The sequence below is a fragment of the Spodoptera frugiperda genome, chromosome 31, assembly GCF_023101765.2.
Source record: "Spodoptera frugiperda isolate SF20-4 chromosome 31, AGI-APGP_CSIRO_Sfru_2.0, whole genome shotgun sequence".
Lineage (NCBI taxonomy): Eukaryota > Metazoa > Arthropoda > Insecta > Lepidoptera > Noctuidae > Spodoptera > Spodoptera frugiperda.
This window is the reverse complement of record NC_064242.1, coordinates 7788973-7811698: the sequence shown is the minus strand read 5'-3', so window position 1 is coordinate 7811698 and position 22726 is coordinate 7788973. Positions and strand designations below refer to the sequence as shown.

Here is a 22726-nt window from a genome sequence, read left to right as displayed (position 1 = left end):
TTTGTAGAATTGATTAAAAGAATTGAGAAAGTGGAAAATTAAGTGTGTTTTTTTTAAATGTATCAATTCTTAAAAACTAATTATGATATCTCGTTCAAACTAATTTTCGTTGAAAGTTTCCATTAAAATCTACAGCATATATTTTTTTTTAGTTTTCTTACTCACTTATTTTAAAAGTTAGAGGGCAGGACACATTCTATAGACCTCATTTTTCCACTTTGGAAGCGTCTATCTTTCTAACGATTGATTTTGACGAAAAATGGTTTTAGGAACCATGACGTATTTTTTAATGTCCTATCCATAGACAACCATCTACGGATAGGTTAGACGAAAAAAATGTTTTTGAAGAGATGCAGTGACCGCGCGCTCTCCGCCCTCTATCTCGAAAACGGTTCACCGTATAAAAAAAAGTTTACACAAAAATTGTAGAGAATTTTGTATTGCTATTGAATACAACTACCAAAAACCCATAGGAAATTAGATATTTCGAAAAAACCACAAAAATACGATTTTTGGGCCCTTTGACCCTGAATTTTAAGGGTTGCTTACACCCTACCATATGTAGGTTTTGAGACAAGTTTTAGGGGGTCAATATACAAGTATATACAAAATTACAGCTGGGTATCTCGCATTCCGAGATTCTTACGTAATTTTGCCTTATTTGACTGGACTATATAGATATAGATAGATAAGTAACGAGAAAATACAATAAGTATATATTCCGCTCACATGTGTATTTGAAAATGTCAATGATGATTATTTTGACATATTGCGGATTTTTTTCTCGTTGATCTTGATACTGTAGGAAAATCGGGCCTATGTAACTCGCTGCTGATAATTTATTATCACATGTGATGTGATAAAGAGATATCGAATGATGATTTGAAATTATTCTGATAATTCCACAGCAACGTAATACTTGTACATTGTAAATACTTGTAGGTTCTTAAGTCTGATATTGAAGAAAAAGTAAACCGCCAGAAGATAGTTTAAGTATACTTAAAGAGGATTTTGACAAGAGATGAGAGTCATGTGATAATGAGAGGGTTGAATTTAAATATGGATAGGATTCATAATGCACTAAGACGAATTACCCAACACAAGGACGTGCATTATATTTTGTATGAGTGTCGACGTAATGAGTCTCAGAGGTATCAGGTCTTTAGTGTTAAGAACTTTAATATTGGTCATACCATTTTAGCGTCACCATTATCATCTGAGGCTAGATCAATGTATCATTTAATTATTTTATGTTTAAGTTTAAGGACAAGCTTTACCTGTAAATGGTTTGGCTACTTCATCGTAGTATGTATTGAATTTTGTATCCTTTACTGGGGCTGACGTCGTTTTTCTCTTTGAAAAAATTACCTTACCTATAAAATAAAGATTTAAAAAGTATGGATAGGAATGTAAAAGGAAGAAGCCAACCAATAATCATCATCATCATATCAGCCATAAGACGTCCACTGCTGAACATAGGCCTCTCCCGATGTCTTCCCGATAGACCGGTTGGAAGCGACCCAATGAAATTATGAACAGCAAACCCCGCGAACTCCGTTTCGCCACCAATGATTTTCCGGGCAAATTAAAAAAAAATCTTGAATTTTTATTCCTATAAACTTCATGGAGCTCGAGACCTTTCCAACGAATGCAAAACCGTAGAAATCGGTTCGTGCGATTTATTTTAATATACAATATTATAGATTAGAAGAATAACATGAAAAAATACTTGTTTATTATAATGGTAAAGAGATCTTCATTGTCATGCATTGCATGCGGAGATAAAGTACGGGTCATTATTTATCTTATTTCCGCCCAATGAAATAATGGAACATTTAAGTTCTATCATAATTTTAGAAAATAACATGACATTATCTCTCTTCTACACGAAGTACCAACTGACCTTTGTTTAACTATATGTAATGACATATAGACCACGTTTAGACCTGCTAAGTATCAACTCCTGATACCACCTACAGGATGACTCGCGAGACTTTTGAATAGGTCTGGCTTCTTAATATATCATCTCATTAAATACTTCGTATATTCGTCCTCGAAATAAAGAGGAAAAATTGTTAGTTTACTTCATTGAATGAAAGATAGAAAGGCGCAACAAGCCGAAAATATAAAAGCGATTTTAAAAATTCGATAGGTAACTTTTTAGTGAATAACTTAGCTTACAACGTTTCAACCTAGTATTCAGGAAGTATGATTACATATTGTAGTTTTCTAAATTCCAAGCCGGTGATGTTATAATTGAATAATATGTAAGTTGTAAAATGTGTTTGTTCAACATCGTTAAAATACGTAATTGTCTAAATGTTCTTGTTCACTAGGATACTCTTTGTAAACTAACCTTGACCAAAGCCTACCTGTTTTACATACTTAACAATGAGCGACATTGTAAAATTCTGATTTGTATCAAACCATTTTAATTTCGTATATCATAATGAAAAATTTAGAACCCATTTAATACAATGTTAAAGATACGGACATAATGGCTATCATCAATGAATTAATAGGAGACTTCGGGAGATATCATTTGTGGTTATGTTTTATTGTGTTTTTGAGCAGATACAATGTGTCGTTCCACCAAATGGCCATCATATTTCTGACGGCTCCAGTTCAGCACTACTGTCCAGGAACAAATAGCACATGTTGTAGCAATCCCGTGTTCAATAAAACTGTATTCACAAGAACTATAGTAACCGAATGGAACCTGACATGCAAAAGTGATTGGTTCAAAGATTTAACGCAAACAATTTTTCAATTTGGCGTTTTCTGCGGAAGTCTAATATTTGGGATTGCATCGGATAAGTGGGTGTTGTTAGTCTTAATGTACCTAGTTTACGAGTATATCTAGTTTAAAATTGGTATCATCCTTTTACAGATACGGGAGAAGACCGACTTTAATAGTATCGATAATAATAGAAATATTTGCCGGCATCATGTCGTCGTTTTTGCCAGATTATTGGAGCTTTTCGTTCGCCAGATGGGTGGTGGGTTTTGCGAATGGTGGTTGTATAACCATAGCATACGTGATGGTGATGGAATATGTTGGTCACGTAAACAGAGATACAGTGTCCATATTGATTAATATACCGTTCACGACTGGCAACATGATAGTTGCGGGAATTGGCTACCTGATAAGAGATTTCTCGTATTTTCTACTCCTCATATCAGTCTTAAACGTCATTTTATTGTTTTACATTTGTTTATTACCAGAAAGCCCACGATGGTTATTAGTTGTGAATAAAACTGAACAAGCAATTATATTAATGGAAAAGGTGGCAAAAATGTAAGATATTTATTTATCAATTTCAAATTAATTTCTTTGACAGGTGATTGTGATTTTTAATTGAAATGACATTTTCAGTAACAAACTCCCCACGGAACACATAAGAAGTAAAATGGAATTGTATCAATTCGAGCACAGAACTGCGAGACCGCGAAGTACTGCGTTAGATCTGTTCCGTACTCCAAACGTGAGAAGAAACATTACTGTAATGTCGTTTATTTGGCTCGTCTGCAGCTACTGCTTCTACGGGGTTTCTTACTACATCAGTCACTTGACTGGCGATTTATTTATAAATGTCTTGGCCACTGGAGGCGTTTGTACCTGTGCGAGTATCATTAGCATTCCTCTAATCAAGTTCTCCAAACGCAAAACTGTCGTAATCTTTGGAAACGTTATATGCAGTTTGTGTTTAATTGCAATAGGTTTTGTTCCGGAAGGTAATGCGTCTTTGGTGGTCGGATGCTTAGGAGAAATGCACAGTTATATAATCTTTATTGTGATTTATTTGTATTGCTCCGAAATGTTCCCTACTGTAGTTCGTAATGCGGCTATTGGTATATGTTCCATGATGGCTCGAGTAGGCTCTATGATTGCACCTTTTGCTGCTAATTTAAGACCCTATGGAAAATGGTGTTCACCAGTTGCATTTGGTATTTTTCCAATGATATCTGCATTACTTTGTTTACTATTTTTACCTGAAACAAAAAACTGTGAACTATTGATGACATTAGAAGAAGCAGAGGCTATAGGAAGGAGCACACAATTGAGAAGACCAGATAATGGTATTGAAATGGAAGAAATTGAAGTTTGAATTGAAGCAAAAATTACAAAATAATCGTCATATAACCTAGTTAAATAGAGTGGAGTAGAGAATTTGATAATGTAGACAACCACCTACGACGGGGTGTCATGTAATAAGGCTTAGTGGGCTACGTAGGGGTTCTAATCTAACAATGCTGACATCGGCATCGACATGGCTTCTTGAGCACGCCAGTGCAAGCCGACGGGTCGTAGCACCATGGCGGTGGGCTTATTGCTCTGCATTGCTTGGTATTACACCATTCTTGCTGGTACGTTTTACTTGAGTTTAAGCCTGGCAGTATTCATTGTTGTTTAAAATGTCCAGTATCGATTTACATCTATTTTGATTTCAGGATTCTTCATTCTTTATTGTCCTGTTATGTACCTGATGTTTTTTAGTCACAAATTATACAGAAAGTTTGTTGATTTATTATTTTCTTTGTGGGAATTGTATCCTGTGGTAAGATGTTCGCCTACAAATTATTCAATTAACTCACTCGTAGTGACTGAATGGTTTAATTTGTTATGTGTACATACTTTCAGGCGCTGTTTCAATGTTGTTGTGATACTCAATTGCACCACTTTGGTGATTTTGTGAAACCGGACGAAAAGACTATAATTGTAATGAATCATCGCACAAGAGTTGATTGGAACTATGTTTGGATAGCTCTGTACCATGCAACGCAAAACCCTTCAGGCGAATTGTGCTCTTGTAAACAAACTGTTCAAAATCTCAGTGAATCTAATAGCATATTGGATCTCGGAGGCAAATCAAAAATCAAATTTGTTTTGAAGGATGAAATCAAAAATATTCCTGGCATGGGTAAGTCCGTCATAAATATTTTTTATTAATCAAATACAATAGTGAGTTCTGTCGGAAATTAATAATACTTAATTCTGATTAGCAATTGAAGACATTATTTCCTTTTCTGTAAGAGGTGATCTTGATGTTTATAAACCTTGCAGGTTGGATTATGCAGTTAAACTTTTTCCTCTACGTAAAGAGAAATTGGCGCGAGGATCAAATAAACCTTTCACAGTTTGTGGATTACTATCAGAAGCTGAATTATGACTGCAGGCTGGTTCTATTCCCTGAAGGAACGGACTTGAGTGAGGAGAACCGCCGTCGTAGTGATAAATATGCACAGGCTAATAACATACAGGTATTCAAAATTTTTTTATCTTTCCATTTGTGCTCACCATGTCTACTGGGGTTGCCGGCAGATTGGTACCTATATACGTATAGTGGTCCTGCAAAGGAGCTGGAGTCGGAGCGGGATGATTTGTAGTCGGTCAGAGTCTGAAACTCCCTCACCCTACCAGGGCGGTAGAAATTAATTGATGATTTTCCATCCATACAAAAATGGCTAGTTCTATTCCCTAAAGGAACGGACTTGAGTGAGGAGAACCGTCGTCGTAAATATGGACAGACTAATAACATGCAGGTATTCAAATTATGCCTCCATCTGTCCGTTTGCACTGACCATGACTACTAAAGCAGCTGTAACTAGTGAACCTCGGTCTCAATGAAGATCATCTTTCCGGTTCGTTGGATGTCCACTGTCTTTGTCAAGGTTCAACGCTTGACTCGTACTAGATTTGTAATATTCAACAGTTGCGTCAGTTGTATCAAATAATTTGTGATTCAAATTGAATGCGTGGGACATCAATTTCTATTATTGAATACATTAATGGAGGCTGCTATTCAGAGTTTGGGTTCTGTAGCTAGCTAGTGGTTTATAATTCACTTGCGTTTGCCCGCAACTTCGTCCGCGTGCAGTCAGTTATGGTTTGTACTTAGCGTTCCTATATTAAAAAGGTTTTATTTAGCTTGACCTGTTTGTTTGTTTGGGTCTAGTGATGGGCATTTAACCCCCTTCTTGACGTCTGATTGTTGTGATATATCTCGTACAACTCATTAAAACTGTTTAACATTTTTTATGTATTATTTAAGTTAATATATTTTCACTCATGGTTTTGTCCATCAGTTTCAACATCGTTTTTTATTTGTATATTCTTTTTATTGTCTCCCTTGTCGTAAAGGCACAAAATCATCACAATATAATAACGAACAATTTGCGGTTATATGTTCTGACGTTTACCAAGATTATTGTTTTTAAACCAAACCACTAAGTTCGATTTCATATGACGCGGATATACATACGTTTATTTAAATTTTCTTACATAATATGTAATTGCACATTATTTTATCTGCGTAATTAACCGGTATCTAATGACAAGTTTGAGGACAGCTGCAGGAAAAGAAAAGTAGGACATTGCAAATTGTAATGCAATTATATCAGCACTTATCTGCCATGAGCTACAAACTGATCTGTGTTTTATAACTGTTTGTAAAGAGTTAAAATTGCAATGATTACTACTTTCTATATAGGTTCTAATGTGAAGTCGGGTGACCTGTTAGCCTTCTTTAACTGTCGTGACTTTATGGGACTTACTTATTGAGACTTCGTCTTCGCATAGTGGATTGGAATGGTAGGTCGATTCCAGTGGATCTACCACTATGTGGGCCTATAAATTAGTTCGTTCTGCCTGATTATCAGAAGTTGACTAATGCAAATATTCATAAGCCGCATCGGTGGCGCGAATATCCTCACTACAACAATTTAGCATGAGATCTTCAATTCTAGTGAAATTAGATTGATAACACAATTTAGGAACTTAGGTGTGTTTAATTGAATTTCTGTAAAATTTTGGCGTGATTGCAGGATGATGGTTGCTTTTGTGTTTTTTCTAGTTGCTATTACATTGTCACTAGGAGTTAAAGATTCTCGTATATTAAGATAAATTTTGCATGACCATAAGAACAGTTACTGTTTAGATGTTGCGGGTTTCCATTCCGTGAGTGGTGCCGATTCCTTACCAGTTACCATAAAGCAATCCGTCTTCTTGTTTGTGTCCTTTCCCATCTTAGTATAAGTTACATACATATATTTCTATACCTTTCAGCGTTACGAATACGTCTTGCATCCACGAACAACTGGTTGGGTAGCATTATGTTCCCGATTGCGAGAGTCAGGCCTGGCCTCAGTATATGACGTCACAGTGGCGTATGACACTCCAGCGCAGACTGAGATGGATTTAGTGCGAGGGAAAATACCGAAAAATGTGTATTTTTATTTTAAAAGGTTGGTCGTGATTCGTGTATTCCATATTTTTCTTATATTTAAACATTAGTAACTTTAGTCTTTTATGCTCCGATATGTTATTAATATGAATTTCAGGAATTTGCTTGATAAATCACGATGACCGTGAGAAGATTTTCCTAGATCTTATTCATTTGGTTTAATTCCTTAGCATTTTTCACATATATTGTCTTTAAGATTTTAAGAAGATCTATTTTACTGTTTTAGTAATACATTTTCTATTATTCTTTGATTCAGGTACTCGATAGATAAGTTACCTCAAGACGACACAGCACTTAAAATCTGGCTCGAGGCCCGTTGGCGCGATAAGGAGCAAAGTTTGAGAAAATTTCACAACGATGGTGAGTTACTCGCCTTGATCGGAATAAGAATAACCAAAAGTATGAGAGATACGACTGTGTGACTTACGACAACTCTCGATTTGATGACGCCATTCTTAGCTAATAGGTTTTCAATCCATTGATGGCTTCTTTTACAAAATTAAGTTTTTACACAGAGATGCATCAATGGAAATAGTGTGTGATCAATCGGTTGTTCAATAAAAAGAGAAAGGGCTATTGACACAGATTTGTATGTTTAACATAAGTTGTATCCAAACTGGGTATTGTTTAAATGACACTTGTGAAGGTCATCGTACAGAATCTCGGTCAGTAAGTTATCTTATAAAGCACTGTCTATCATATATTTATCGGTGGTTTTCTGCAGTTAGGTAGATATTATAATCCGCTATCATATACTTACGTACAAGGTGTAATTCCAGACTAAACAGTTTTGAGAATTTCGAAAATGGATATCCAAATAATAGCTAACAAGTCGAAAATGCTTTTTTTATAAATAGGTTACAAAAGAATACTTTTACATGTCAAAATTACTATTAATAAAATCTAGATGAAGTTGGCATTTCCTAACGGACTCGACAAAATCAGAGGTTATTTATTGTCTCTTTTAAAGTCCAGTCCAGTCCTGCTGCAAATGGACCAGTCTATTATAAAAAAAAGTAATTAGATTTTTAACTTTTCAGGTAATTTCATCGACCCACAAACCAACAACACACCACAACATCGATCTCCAAGATCCCTTTTAACAGCAAAAGCAGGATTCCTATTCTGGACCATTGTCGATATACTTTTCTTTTATTTTTTATGCAATAGCGTCACATTTCAATTCTGGGTTATATACCATAGTTTACTGTTCATATTTATTACATGGTACTTCGGTGGTTTCCATAACATTCAATATAAACTCTTAGAAAAATTAATTATGTAAAAATATTTAGAAGGTAGATTTTTTTTATGATCTCGTCGAAGATTTTAGTCGCAAGTTTGAAGTAGAACTGAGCTGATCACCTCTGCCGTATGTCGGACGAGCGGTGGGTAAAACTCACCGCTGAGTGAAGCCCACTCAACATCCACAGACGTCGCGGCAGGCCCAAAAGAAGATGGTGGGACGAATTTGACATCTATGACAAGAAAAGCTTTAAACAGAAAGGAGTGGAAGGAGGGTAGGGAGGCCTTTGCCCTGCAGTGGGATGATCATGGCTGAAACCTAAATCTAAATCTAGTAAATAATTTAGAAGTTCGTTGTCACGACTGTGAGTTCTCATCAATGCCAAATTAATACGTAGCTGCTTAATGTGATAAAGATTAAAGATATTGTTTATCTATAGCATAATTAATTTTATTGCAATAAATATCTCGATATAAATTAAAATTATTATAAGCTTATTGATAACTGTGTTTATATGTATTATATAATAAATGCTTCAAGTGTTCTTTACAATTGTTTGGAAATAAATTGTACAGTCGCGTCGGTTATACCCTTTTTAATTATTTACAAATTATTATCATTGATCTATGAAAGTTTTCAAGTTGTGTGATATATGGTGTCTTTAATTTCAACAATACACCTATTAAAATTATTCTGTAAACGAGATGAATATGGAATTATAATAATACATTATTATATTTCTAGTGGAGTATTACCTAATCATGTTAAACTTTTTAAAAATCTGAACAGCCCCAATCAGTGGCCTTCATCTAGTTCTAAACCTTATGGTTAACGTAATAGAACACTTAATTATTAGTTAGGTAAAATCGAATAAATGTGTAAACCTATATTGAGCGAAACAATAGTTCATAGTAATGTGTACATTGTACCTATAAACTGTATCTATATTATAAATGCAACTACAGATACGAATCGTATCTGCATGCAGCGGATAAAGTTGATAAATAAAATGAAATATTTAAATGACATATGTTTAGATAAATGTAGGTCTTATAAAGATATGAAAGATACAAAACTTGCTGTGTAATTTAATTAATACGATAGGTTACATGTCATACATAATATGTATTGTGGTAAGCAGAAATAAAACACAAAAATTGATATTGACCCTGTTAAAGAAAAATACTATGCACGTACCTAAGCACTTACAATAATACTTGATAGAAAAAGTAAAGGAATATCTACCTAATAAGAGTACTTAAAATGTTTATTAATTTTATTATAAGAACATTATACAAATTTAGATTAGTTTAAATGTTCAATTATTATTTAAAAACATTATATACAATGATGGAACTCATCGATGTTCATCAACATACAACCAAAACAATTTTATAACTATTTCATAAAATATACTTATTTTAAAAAATATGAATCTACTAGAATTCGAACAGGTACTTAATACTTATTCTCAAACTATACTTAAGCGAAATTAAAAACTGAACACTACTTAGCTAACTATCCACATATTCGTTCGACTTCTCTCTTTGCTCGATTGTGTTGGGCAGAGTAATTGATTTAGTTTCAGGAAGAAAATAACATAGTATTGCGGCAGCGAGGGCTACACCACTAAATATAAGAATAGACACCCACTCTATACCAATATTTACTACAAAAGGCGCAATAAAACCTCCAAATCTAGCAAACATCGAGGCAAAACCAATCGCTGAATTTCTAATAACAGTCGGAAAAACTTCCGATGAATATAAATATATTTGGACGAAAGCCATGTAAGCAGCTGTCAGACCTATTATAGCAAATACTAATGTTGCTACTCTAATATCACTAGGAATGACAATAAATATTAATAAAGATAAGGATGCGGTAGCAAAACTAGATATAACACTTATTCTTCGTTTCAAATAAAGGTTAGTCAATACTACTATAATTAAACCTGGAGTAAGGCACGCTGCTGACAGGAGGACGTTTATATAAATATTTCCTTGCAGTCGTCCTATGTACTGATTGATCCCGAAGAAAGTGTGTGAACAAAACATCCAAACAAATGCTGCTATTAACGTATAAGCTCTAACTTTTGGTGTTCTGAAGAGATCTATAAAGTTACCAGTCTTGTGTTGGTTCTTGATTTCTAATTCCAGTTTTTCAACAATACCTTCGATGTTATTGGTTGGCATACCATTTCTGGAAAGGAAACGTAACAAGATTAATGATAATTTCTAATGATCCCAAAATAAGTACGCAGTACATGAATATGAGGAACTTACTTTTTAGCAATATAGGTGAGAGTTTCAATAGCTTCCTTCTTTCGTCCCACTGTGATCAACCAGCGTGGCGACTCAGGCATTAACCAGAAGTACCCAATAGTTATGACCCACGGTACTGCGGTTACCAACTGCAAATTCCTCCAGTCTCTAAAAAAGTATGCTTTGACGGGAAGAGCAAAATAAGAGAGAATATACGGCAGTTCTGAAAGGCCTGATGCGTATGGCCTAAATGATTTTCCACACAATTCAATAAGTAGTATATAGCAACACAGCATCACTCCACCAAGAGATGCACCAATCAAGAAGCGGCAGACCAAAAACATCCAGAAATATGGCACAAATGCAGAGATTATAACGAATACTGCTTCCGAGAATATTGATATCACTACAACTGATTTTCGACCACATCTGAAACGGAAAACATGTATTGATAAAATAATTTGAAAAAAATGAGGATTAATTTAACTAATGAAATCAATGTGAATAAATAATACATATTAAGTACCTGTCAGAAAAATATCCATAAAGTAAGCTGCCTGCTAATATTCCAACTTGCAGCATCGACTGTGCTAAACTTGCCAAATATGTCCTGTTGCAAATAAGGTTCCATTCTGTCGTCACCGAGCTTACAATGGTACTTGTGTCATATTCCGGGTTTTCACATGGACAGTAATTGGTCACATTATTGTCTAAGCACTTGTAATCCACATAAGGTATAATAAACACTACATTATTTAATTGGTATTCTGCTGGAATCCTCCCCACCGTTATTAAAAACAAAATCCATGTTTGGTATTTTCCAAATCGTCCAATCGCCGTTTCTATAAGATCTTCGTCCATTTTTCTTACTGGAAACAATACCACTGTCTTCAATTTAATGCTTTATATTACACATTATTTATTGTAGAATTTGTCTCACTCACCTTAATTGTACATTTACGCATACAATGTATTTGGCAGTTCCTTGCACTCACTTAATGATACATAATAATGTTTCTTTTGTCACTCGGTCGTCGATAACATTCAGACCGTCCTTCTTTTCTTTGAGATTGATGTACACTCACGCCATAATCACATGGTAATGTGTGGTGGCACAGTTATCATATAAAATATTATATATTTATCACACACAGACGCACTATTAGATTACCAGCTTAAATAGTTATCTTGAAAAGTAAGCCTATATACTTAAACAACCTTACATTGTTTCAATGCATGTGTGGAATGGGATTATATAATATATGGATGAGTGTATTATATATTACTAATTTTAGATTATTTATGAAAGATTCAACGTGTATTTTAGACGGGCACCTACGTACGTTTCAATAGCAAAATTTATATTTGCAACTTAAGTTGGAGCCAAAACTGGACCCTGCGGTACGCCAATTTTATACAGTCTACTACTGGAGAATAACGTAAGTAAAATATTACAATAGTCATTTATACAAGTTCAGAACAAATACCCGAGATTTCATGGATAATTTATAGTATGTATATACAATGACTGTTCATTAGACATGCATCTTTTCCATGCACGTTGAACTCTAAAGCCTTCTTCGGTACCCGAAACACGTCACGTTTCGCACAATTTAGAACCGCGCAGTTATGAAATATTGTCACGGTTTTAAACAAAGATCGTATACTTCAACTTACAACATAGACAGTAGTCTATTTACGGCTTAAACACCACTATTTTAAACTTGAACTTTTCTTCTACGGTTTGTATGTGAATGAATAACATTATAAACATTTTAGAACTCTTTATATCCGATCAACACCTACGTAAGTATACGACTGAATCTGATGAAGAAACTGTTCACCTAGACCTAGTTAGAAAAAAGGCAAAAGAAAGAAATAAAGATACCTACTACTAATAGGTACTCAGATAAAAGAACATGAAGGTTATTTATATTGTCATTGGTCTTTATAGCAAAGTGATGGTATTTGGTTTACGTATTACTTTTAACAGGTGCCACTATTCAGTTAGGAATTAGGAACTTGATTGGAAACATCATCAAACGACCATTTGTATAATGAAAAGACAATAGATTATTAGATCGTTAGGAGGCGATAAGTTAGCATTTAATGGCCTATGCACACCATGTTTTTTAAACGCGCCGTCGACGCGCGTTTTGGGAACGCGTGTCGCTGGTGCGTTTTTATCCTGCAGAGCAGTTTGTTGTCGTTTGTATCAATACCAACGCATGGCACCGGCGCGTCTGTATCGCTACAAACGCGCGTCGACGGCGCGTTTAAAAAACGTGGCGTGCATAGGCCCTAACATAAACAGACGAACACTACAAGTACTCAATAAACTACTTAATGAAGGTAACTGTTATAGATAATATCGTAAAAGAAATCTAAATATTTATTTGTCTTACAATGTAAGTTGAGTACTTAAGTATTAAATTCAAATATCCTTTCTGTAACATCATACACTTGTTCGATGTAGATAAGGATGGAATTACCATATCTATGAATGTATCAGACAAGTGAAATTAGCATTAATTGGATTTTTTGAATTTTCGGAAAATCCATCCTTTTACCTATTCATGTCCGTGTAAATTTATGAGTTTTTATTAAGTATACAAGTATGATTGCGCATTTTTTTATAATATTATTTTGTCAAGTCACATGCAATAAAGGCTGTCTGCGTATTATCAGTAGATACCTACTTAGGTAGTTTCTTATATTTTACAGTATGTACCATGTCATAAATTGTTGTAACGTGGATGTCTGTTGGTAAAGTATATATGTATCATTCAATACGATGTCATGAACGTTCCGGATTCACTGTTTTATAAGATAATTCTCTCACTTTTTCGGGTCTCCATTAGATTACCTACTCGGGCACTTGTTCTAAAGCCTGTACATGTTCAAGTAGTGTAATGACAATCTATTATATAAAAATAAGTCGGGTTTTCCTTCCTGATGCTATAACTCCAGAACGCACGAACCGATTTCCACGGTTTAGGATTTGTTGGAAAGGTCTCGGGCTCCGTGAGGTTTATAGCATAGAAAATTCGGGAAAAATTTAACATTGGTGGCGAAACGGAGTTCGCCGAATTTGCTAGTCATATAATATTTATTAATTATTTTACAATTCCTTCCCATTTTAATTTTATTTTAATTCCAACAATAGGTGGATGGGTTACTAGAGACGTTTATAGGGTACATTTCTACACAAATGGTGAAGCTTCAAGTAAGAGTAACTTAAATAGTGTTATTTGTTTATTTTAAAATATTCCTAAAATAAATTATCACAGTAATTGACATGGTCAACATAATAAACATCTGTTTTATCAGGACGCAAATATATAAAAAATGCTTTAAAAATATCTTTGTATAAAATCCTTTCCATTTATACGATATGAGAGATAAGAAATAATATAAGAATTAACAAAACTAAAAATCAGCATAAAGTAATAAGTTTTGTTGAGAATACATACCTAATAACATTTCTTTGAATAGCAACTCCATAAAACCTGTAAGTAGAAATTATCTCATTTCATGTTTGTTTTCTTATAAAACAATACTTAAACAATATAACCTGAAGGAATTTTGAAAATCTCATCTAAATAGTCTAATTAATAAACCTTTAATCCGTTAATTTCATGAGGAACTAACTAACTCACCTACCGTAGCTTATACTAACCCAAAACTTCTTTAGAAATCACACATTCTATAAGTGAAAATCTGTAAGTACCTACATTCGACGATTAAAAAACCTTACGATTTAAAAACCCTTAATTTTTATGCATGCAATAAATTACTAATATTAATTTTGCTCGGTATTTTTTGGCAGTGTAGTCTTTTTATCTACGCAGCAACCCAAATAATTGCTATTAATATTATATTAGGTACACCTATGGTTATAAAAAAAATAAAGATTATCCTATCCATAACAGCACGAAAATCTGGAATTGTACCCAGTATGTGGCCATTCAGCTCACTCTCTATTCAGTGTCGTAGCGTGAGTGTCGGCCGCCCGGGGCGGAAGACAATTTTGCCGCCCCCTTATTTAAGTATTTTAATTTAATGTATACTACACATTACATAAATTCATAATAGAGAACTTTTCGGCGAGAATAGTCATGAATCAGAACACTCCACGTGGTATAGGCGATATAATGTACAACGAAGCTACATCTCTACGCATTGCCAAAATGTCAAGTCGGTTTTAAATTTCCTGCCACTCAACAATCCGATTCGCACGCCGCTGAACGCGGTCCAAAGGATGAACCTGGTACTGTGGTGCCCCCGCCCACAGATGAGACTAGTATTCCATATGGGGCCGAACCTGCGCCTTATATAGAAGCAGGCGATGGGCTGGAGTGAAATACTGCCTTGATCTGTTGAGCACACCAAGATTTTTCGAGGATAATTTAGCCTTATCCTCTAGATGGCCACGGATATGGACGTCGCTCGAAATGTTGATGCCAAGTATCCCAATTCTAATACCAGGCTAAACACGCCGACCTGTGTCTTAGTAGGGTTAAACTGGAACAAATTAAGTTCACCCCAATCTGAGATTCTCCGCAAAGAAGTCTCGTTTTCGGACACAAGTCTGTTTCGGAAATGTTAGCGCGGCCGGTATAATAGGCATCACCTGTACTGTCATCCGCATAACAATGAATGCTGCTGATTTGCAACATATCATTGATATGGAGGAGGAACAAGGTAGGTGATAGCACGCAGCCTTGAGGGACACCTGCGTTTACAGACAGAGAGTCGGAGCATTCCCCGTCGACAACGACCTTAATGCTTCTGTCTGCAAGTAAGCAGTAGACCCATTCGCACAATTTCTCGGGAAGACCATAGGAAGAAAGCTTCCAAAGAAGCGCTTTATGCCAAACCCGGTCGAAGGCTTTCGCCACGTCCAAGCTAACTACCAACGCTTCCCCCTTAGATTCGATCGCCTGTGCCCAACGGTGTGTCAGGTAAACCAGAAGATCCCCAGCCCATCGACCTTTACGAAAACCGTATTGCTGGTCACTGAGTAGCTGGTGATCCTCTAGGTACCGCAAGAGCGGGCAGTTAATAATGGATTTTCGAAAAGAGGGAAGTTATGGCTATCGGTCTGTAGTTGGACGGATTTATTCTATCACCTTTCTAGGGTTCCGTAGCCAAATGGCAAAAAACGGAACCCTTATAGATTTGTCATGTCTGTCTGTCTGTCTGTCTGTCCGTCCGTCCGTCCGTCCGTCCGTCCGTATGTCAAAGCCATTTATTTCCGAAACTGTTGGGCCTACATAGTTAAAACTTTGAAGGTTGATGTATTTCGGTAACCGCTATTCGAATTTTGAATAAAAATTAATAAATTTAAAAATTAAAAGGGGGCACTCCATACATGGAACTGATTAAAAAAAAAAAATTTCAGCTAACATATCCATAATGGGTGTCTATGGATAGGTCTTTAAAAAAGACATTAAGGTTCTTAAAACCATTTTTCGTCAAAATTAACCGTTTGAAAGTTAGACTGTGCTTCTAAAGTGGAAAAATGAGTGTCCCCCCCTCTAACTTTTAAAATAAGAGAAGGAGAAAACAAAAATAAATATATGCTGTAGATTTCAATAGAAACTAACAACGAAAATTGGTTTGAACCAGATATCATTATTAGTTTTTAAGAAATAAAACATTTTCAAAAACCGCAAATATAACTTCGTTCGTCGTTCATACAAACACTATGTAAAACCAAGTTATTTTACAACTTTTATATTATGTCATCTACTTGCTGTTACGGAATCCTTCATGGGCGAGTCCGACTCGCACTTGGCCGGTTTTTGTTTAGGGATCGGATGGACCAAGGCCGTCTTCCATGATTTCGGGACTACGCCTAAAGAGTAAGCTCATTTTATTCGGTCCAAATTTGTACAGTCGACTCTATCTAAAGGTTCCCTCTCGTGGCAGGACCACTCGTTAAAGGTTCCATCCCCACTATCACTACTTTCTCCGATCTCTAGTTGCGAAAAAAATATAAAATGGTTGAAATATTTACAAAATATTTTTATTATTTATTGTTTAAAATTTGCCGCCCCCTAAAAAGTGCCGCCCGGGGCGGGCCGCCCCTGCCGCCCCCACTACGCTACGCCACTGCTCCGTGCTGCTACTGAGAAATTTTCGAAAAACCGAAAAAAGCCCAGCAATACTTTGTCCGACCCAAGAATCGAACCCAAGACCCCTTGTACGGCAGACGCATTAGCGATCACTCGACCAACGAGTAGGCTTGAGAAAGAAAGGGAATCAAACAGTTTACGAATTTCATTCAGTTTTTATAAGTATGTCGGAGGAAGGTCTTGGCGATACATTGGGCGAGAGCCCTCTTCGTAACACATAGGTAGAGCTATGTGTTGGCAGCAATATAACAATAAAATCTTCGTTAAGAAATGATTGTTTCTATTAAATGGTAGATTGCACTGGTATACTTTAATTTCTTCTACATAGGAATCTACAATTTGGAACGAGCTGTGCGAGTGGATACCATAACTTTCTCATTTTAGAGACTGAATTAAACAGAGTTTTTTTGAAGTCTCTTTCACATAACATTAACCCTATAGCCAACTGTGTCACTAATATGCGACGGATATTTCCATATCCCTGCCACTCATACCGTATTACTGCGACAGAGAAAATGCTCACTCTTACACGATCGCTCTTCCTTATTTAGTGTTGATATAATTATTTCGATTAGTAGCCCCGCGCTTGGTGCATGATAATTGATATTTAACTGAGCGGTTAAAGGGTTAGGTTTGACGTGATATTGTCACAGAAGGAAACTGCGGAGCGGGAGAGGGAGACCTCGACTCCCTTCCCCGCCCGCAGTAGGCTCACCGGGCGCAGGAGAAGGGCGGACAACGCCCAATTCCAGCCGCCATAAATGCGTCCAGGGGCGCGGGACTTGGGGAAGTCGCCCGCTATTCCATAGACCCGAGGTGATGGCGTGCACGGGTGTCGGCGCGCGCCTCCGAGACGATGCGCGGGGTAACCCAAACTTACCTACCCCGTGCAAGAGATGAGGTCAGGACGGACCTGGCCGACATGTGATGTGGGGCTGCGGAAGAATCTGAACTCTCGCGGCCCCCACGATCACGTGCTGAGTAGACACCGGGGGGTTTTAGCCGGTAAGAGACCCCTCCGCCTTTCCCCGGCCAGAGGAAGTCCATGAGGATTTCACCACGACAAAAAAAAAGGTTTGGGTTAGGTTTGGGTTAGGTTTGGGTTAGGTTTGGGTTAGGTTTGGGTTAGGTTTGGGTTAGGTTTGGGTTAGGTTTGGGTTAGGTTTGGGTTAGGTTTGGGTTAGGTTTGGGTTAGGTTTGACAAAATCCTATGGGTTTACCATACGATTTTGTTTTTTCGCCACCACCATGTTTTCCCTGTGGTATGATGTGTGGATGGTCGACCGCCAACTTAGTCAATTGTAATTTAGTATAATATTGTTTACCAATAAATTATGCTAAAACAAACTAGTATTATAGTACATTTGTCCATATTATCGGAAAATTCTTGTATAAAGTCAGACTAGGCCATGGTCAATTTGTACGTAAAATAGTGAACACTTAACGTCTAATGAACATAAAATGTCTTATTACACAGTTTTTATGTCTTAATCTTAAGTTATACTTAAGTAAGACGCAATCGAGTGGAAGAAATGATGTTTAGGGTTGGTATCGGAAAACGTAACACTAAAACAACCTTTGTACAAAGAAATAGTCACTCTCACACTTCTTCAGTTATGTTAAGTATCTTCTAATATTCTCATCTAAACTGTATGTTGTCACTATTGAAAAATTATAAAGTTCAATGATTTTTTGTCCAACCCGGAATCGGGGCCGCGATCATTTGTTTGTTTGACAGACTTACGACCTTAGAACCGACAAGGAAGTTTGTCAATAAATTATTGATAAAATAAGAAATGGACTATTAACTAGATATTTATAAATATAAATAGAAGATAAGGTAAAATGAGTGGAGCTAACAAATCATTGTCTTTCCGCTACTCAATTAGGTGTACTTCCATATTATTTTATATAGAATAGAATCAGGCGTTACTTTGCGGAAATCCATGCTACCCTAACAATACAGTAGATTGATAGAGGGCGGTGCTGCACACCGTATGCTGAAAATACATCTATAAGCGGAATGAAAACTAACAATCTGTTGTACCTATTGTTAAGTATATTATTTTTAACAGACTTCAAACAAAACTTCTTAGCTTATGAATATTTGTACGTGATTATCTCGCGTTTGGCTGAATTCATTTGTATGCGGTTTTCAGCATAGTCTTTTTGATATTTAGGAGAAGGTTACATATAGGGTTATTAACTGACTTAAAAAAATGGAGGCGGTAAAGAAATTTAAGGCGGAAATTCCCTTACATTAAAGATGATGTTAAATAATATCAGTTACCTAAATGCAAAATAATAACACACTTTCCAGAAAACAACATTATATTATTTAGGTACAATATATGAATATAGGTACAATTTATCATTTATCATACTTGTTTATCATTCGAACTGTTCCTACTCTTTGACCGTGTTTATAAGGACATTACACTTATTGCAATCTGGTGTAATTCTACTGAGAAGTTGTCGGAAAGGTCCAAAGTCCAAGGCCAGAGATTCCAGGCCAAAGATATTATTGGATAGGTAATTTTGAGCAATGATGTAACACACATATCTATTGGAAGGTGGGACCAGTATTTCCATCCTCCTTCCAGAATTTCATAGAATCTCTAGAATCATCACTAAAGAAATCGAACTTACTGCCATACTCAGAGACATTTAATGATTACTCAAACTATTCCTTAGTAACGATTTTGTTCCGAAAACAATCAATAAGGACTGAGTTATGTTAACCATTAAATGACTCTGAGTACGGCGGTTAAAATCATTTGCTATGAACGTTTTTCCGCACTAAACAAGGTCGGAAAAATCGCTATTATTTATCAGATGATTAATAATTATTATTTATTTTATTTACCAAGGAGATATAGTCATTAAAAAAGTTAAGATGGTACCTACTGTAATTTATTGCCCATTGTAGATATTTATGATCTATCGATGAACAAATCGGATAAAGAAGTTTGCATCAATTCGTAAGACTATGACGTAGGTACTTAACCGTAATATAAAATCCAGTTGTTTTAATCTTTTCGAACTTCCACTAGGACCTTCTCCTGAATGGGGACTCCGGAGCAGGTCTACTTAGAGGACTCGGTGCCCCCTACAGGTGCAGAGGGTGGCCACCGGGATGGTTTTAATGAGGTAAAAAGCCCACACTCCCTAGTCTTTTATCCTCAAAAAGCTAGGTCCCTTTTGAATGTTTCCCCCCGTCATAAATTAAAAAGGACCTTCTCCTTGATATTCAGTGGGTTTACCTATACATAATCATACACAACACAAAATATTGTGCGGAAATTGAGCCCGAGACATATATTACTTATATCCTGACATTCTATTAACACACTACTTAATGAAAATTAAAATTAGTACCTAGTGTACTATTTTACTTTAATGAACATTACATTACATTTCAAATGGTCTATTGTTACATTGTTCGTCAACACAAATTAGTTTTTAGATATCCTAGTCTAGATTAGGCACGTGCGAATTGCCGAAATAATATACCAACTAACCAACTAACCCAAACCTAACCCAAACCTAACCCAAACCTAACCCAAACCTAACCCAAACCTAACCCAAACCTAACCCAAACCTAACCCAAACCTAACCCAAACCTAACCCAAACCTAACCCAAACCTAACCCAAACCTAACCCAAACCTAACCCAAACCTAACCCAAACCTAACCCAAACCTAACCCAAACCTAACCCAAACCTAACCCAAACCTAACCCAAACCTAACCCAAACCTAACCCAAACCTAACCCAAACCTAACCCAAACCTAACCCAAACCTAACCCAACCCTAACCCAAACCTAACCCAACCCTAACCCAACCCTAACCCAAACCTAACCCAACCTAACCCAAACCTAACCCAAACCTAACCCAAACCTAACCCAAACCTAACCCAAACCTAACCCAAACCTAACCCAAACCTAACCCAAACCTAACCCAAACCTAACCCAAACCTAACCCAAACCTAACCCAAACCTAACCCAAACCTAACCCAAACCTAACCCAAATCTAACCCAAACCTAACCCAAACCTAACCCAAACCTAACCCAAACCTAACCCAAACCTAACCCAAACCTAACCCAAACCTAACCCAAACCTAACCCAAACCTAACCCAAACCTAACCCAAACCTAACCCAAACCTGACCCAAACCTAACCCAAACCTGACCCAAACCTAACCCAAACCTGACCCAAACCTAACCCAAACCTGACCCAAACCTAACCCAAACCTGACCCAAACCTAACCCAAACCTAACCCAAACCTAACCCAAACCTAACCCAAACCTAACCCAAACCTAACCCATCGTGTCTCTGCGACTCCGCCCTGGAAGAGACTGTCCCGCACGTGATATTCGCGTGTCCAGTGTACGCGCGTGCCAGACATGAGGTCGAACAGCGCCTGGAAGGACAAAAGTTTAGTCCACAAGACATTCACGAGCATATGAAGAAGGCCAAGACGAGAAATGTAGTACTTGACTTCTGTAAACATGTCATCAGTCAAGTAATTGCAAAAAACAAAACATAGCAAAATATGTACTCTAATACTCTTAATACTACTTATATTCTGATTGTGATAACAAATAATTGTAATATACTCAACTAACACTAGTTATATTATATCATAGAAGAAACTACTTTGTTACTTTTTTTTTTTTTTTAGGGTGGAAAATCATCCAATGACTTCTCCCGCCTTGGGCGAGGCGAGAGGGAGTGTCAGACTCTTACTGACTAAAAACCACCCCGTTCCTATTCCTGCCCGTCGAGCCGGAGCCCCGGTAAACCCGCTAGGTAGTCCGCAGCTCCGGATTAGGCATCAGCCCTACTGGGCCCCATCTGTGGTGGTCTGATGGCTCTTTGAGGCGCGCGCAGAACGCGACGCGCCGCACGCACGGGTCTGGTTCTGGTCGGGCGGCGAGCTACCCTTGCTCACCGTCCGCAGACCCGCACTTACGGTGGCCGGAGATCGTCGCGCGATCCCCGACGCCCGGAGTGTCTCTCGCGACGGCTGGGGCGTGAGGAAGTTCGTTCCCTCACGCGCCCCGCCTCCTCCTTAGCTAGCATAACTGCTTCGCAGAAGGAGGAGACGGCATCCCAGTCCCCCTCGCTCCGCACCATGGCTTGTATCAGTGCCGGACGCGAGAGGGCGCCGTCGCCGACCACATCCCTGAGGACACGGCGGTGCTCAGCCCACGCAGGGCAGACCGCAAGCGTATGTTCCACCGTGTCCTCCGGGCGGTCTTCGCAAACACCCGGGCGTAACCCCCGCCCAATCAGAAACAGGAACCTACCGAAGCTTCCAAACCTAACACCTGCGTCAAACCTAACCCAAACCTGGCGCCTCTCTAGCCACTCCTCAAAGAGGGGACTAACCGCTGCAATGACAGCGAGCCCAGCCCTACAGTCCCTGCCATTCCGCCATGAGCTACTTTGTTACTTACCACTTTGTAAAGAAAGAAATAAAAAAATTTATCTAAACCTAACCACTGGCCTTGACCATGTTAGGGGTTTCGGAAACAGCAAACCTAAGAGTCCCAACTCACCCTCTCTACTCGTGGGGAGGTGTGAGTCCCAAACCTAACCCCCCCCAAACCTGCTGTAAAGAAAAAAAAAAACCCAAACCTAACCCAAACCTAACCCAAACCTAACCTATCCCATTCTAACCTATCCCAAACCTAACCTATCCCAAACCTAACCCAAACTTAACCTAACCTAACGCAAACCTAACCCAAACCTAAGCTAACCCAACCCAACCTAACCCAAACCTAACCCAAACCTCAACTTCCTCTGGCCGGGGAAAGGCGGAGGGGTATGC

General features: G+C 37.4%; 3 protein-coding genes and 1 long non-coding RNA gene across 15 annotated transcripts; 2 read left to right on the top strand and 2 right to left on the bottom strand.

Annotated features, from left to right (window-relative positions):
• The first annotated feature begins 1728 nt into the window (after positions 1–1728).
• On the top strand, positions 1729–4112 carry LOC118276312 (organic cation transporter-like protein). The gene is made up of 3 exons (XM_035594574.2): positions 1729–2817; positions 2891–3298; positions 3377–4112. Exons 1-3 carry the CDS (start codon positions 2498–2500, stop codon positions 4107–4109), a joined length of 1461 nt encoding a protein of 486 aa, XP_035450467.2. The 5' UTR covers positions 1729–2497; the 3' UTR covers positions 4110–4112.
• A 107-nt stretch (positions 4113–4219) lies between these two features.
• On the top strand, positions 4220–9077 carry LOC118276315 (lysocardiolipin acyltransferase 1). The gene is made up of 7 exons (XM_035594576.2): positions 4220–4368; positions 4453–4559; positions 4643–4922; positions 5066–5262; positions 7067–7245; positions 7501–7604; positions 8285–9077. The coding sequence occupies exons 1-7, from the start codon at positions 4317–4319 to the stop codon at positions 8527–8529; spliced, it is 1164 nt and encodes a 387-aa protein (XP_035450469.2). The 5' UTR covers positions 4220–4316; the 3' UTR covers positions 8530–9077.
• Positions 9078–9563: 486 nt separating this feature from the next.
• LOC118276313 (organic cation transporter protein-like) lies at positions 9564–12517 on the bottom strand. Of its 2 annotated transcripts, none has more exons than XM_050707576.1 (4): positions 11699–12517; positions 11281–11638; positions 10776–11183; positions 9564–10692 (listed from the first exon to the last, which is right to left on the bottom strand). In XM_050707576.1, the coding sequence occupies exons 2-4, from the start codon at positions 11613–11615 to the stop codon at positions 10005–10007; spliced, it is 1431 nt and encodes a 476-aa protein (XP_050563533.1). In that variant the 5' UTR covers positions 11616–11638; positions 11699–12517; the 3' UTR covers positions 9564–10004. The 2 variants fall into 2 exon arrangements, with proteins under 2 accessions (XP_050563533.1, XP_035450468.1); XM_035594575.2 differs by having other exon boundaries at positions 11281–11623; positions 11699–12513.
• A 7260-nt stretch (positions 12518–19777) lies between these two features.
• On the bottom strand, positions 19778–21215 carry LOC126912960 (uncharacterized). 11 transcript variants are annotated; one of them, XR_007707594.1, is made up of 4 exons: positions 21188–21215; positions 20957–21055; positions 20749–20912; positions 19778–20693 (listed from the first exon to the last, which is right to left on the bottom strand). It is a non-coding gene; the product is annotated as an uncharacterized LOC126912960 (long non-coding RNA). The 11 variants fall into 11 exon arrangements; XR_007707585.1 differs by having other exon boundaries at positions 19780–20715; XR_007707591.1 differs by having other exon boundaries at positions 19780–20715; positions 20754–20912.
• Between the last annotated feature and the right edge of the window lie 1511 nt (positions 21216–22726).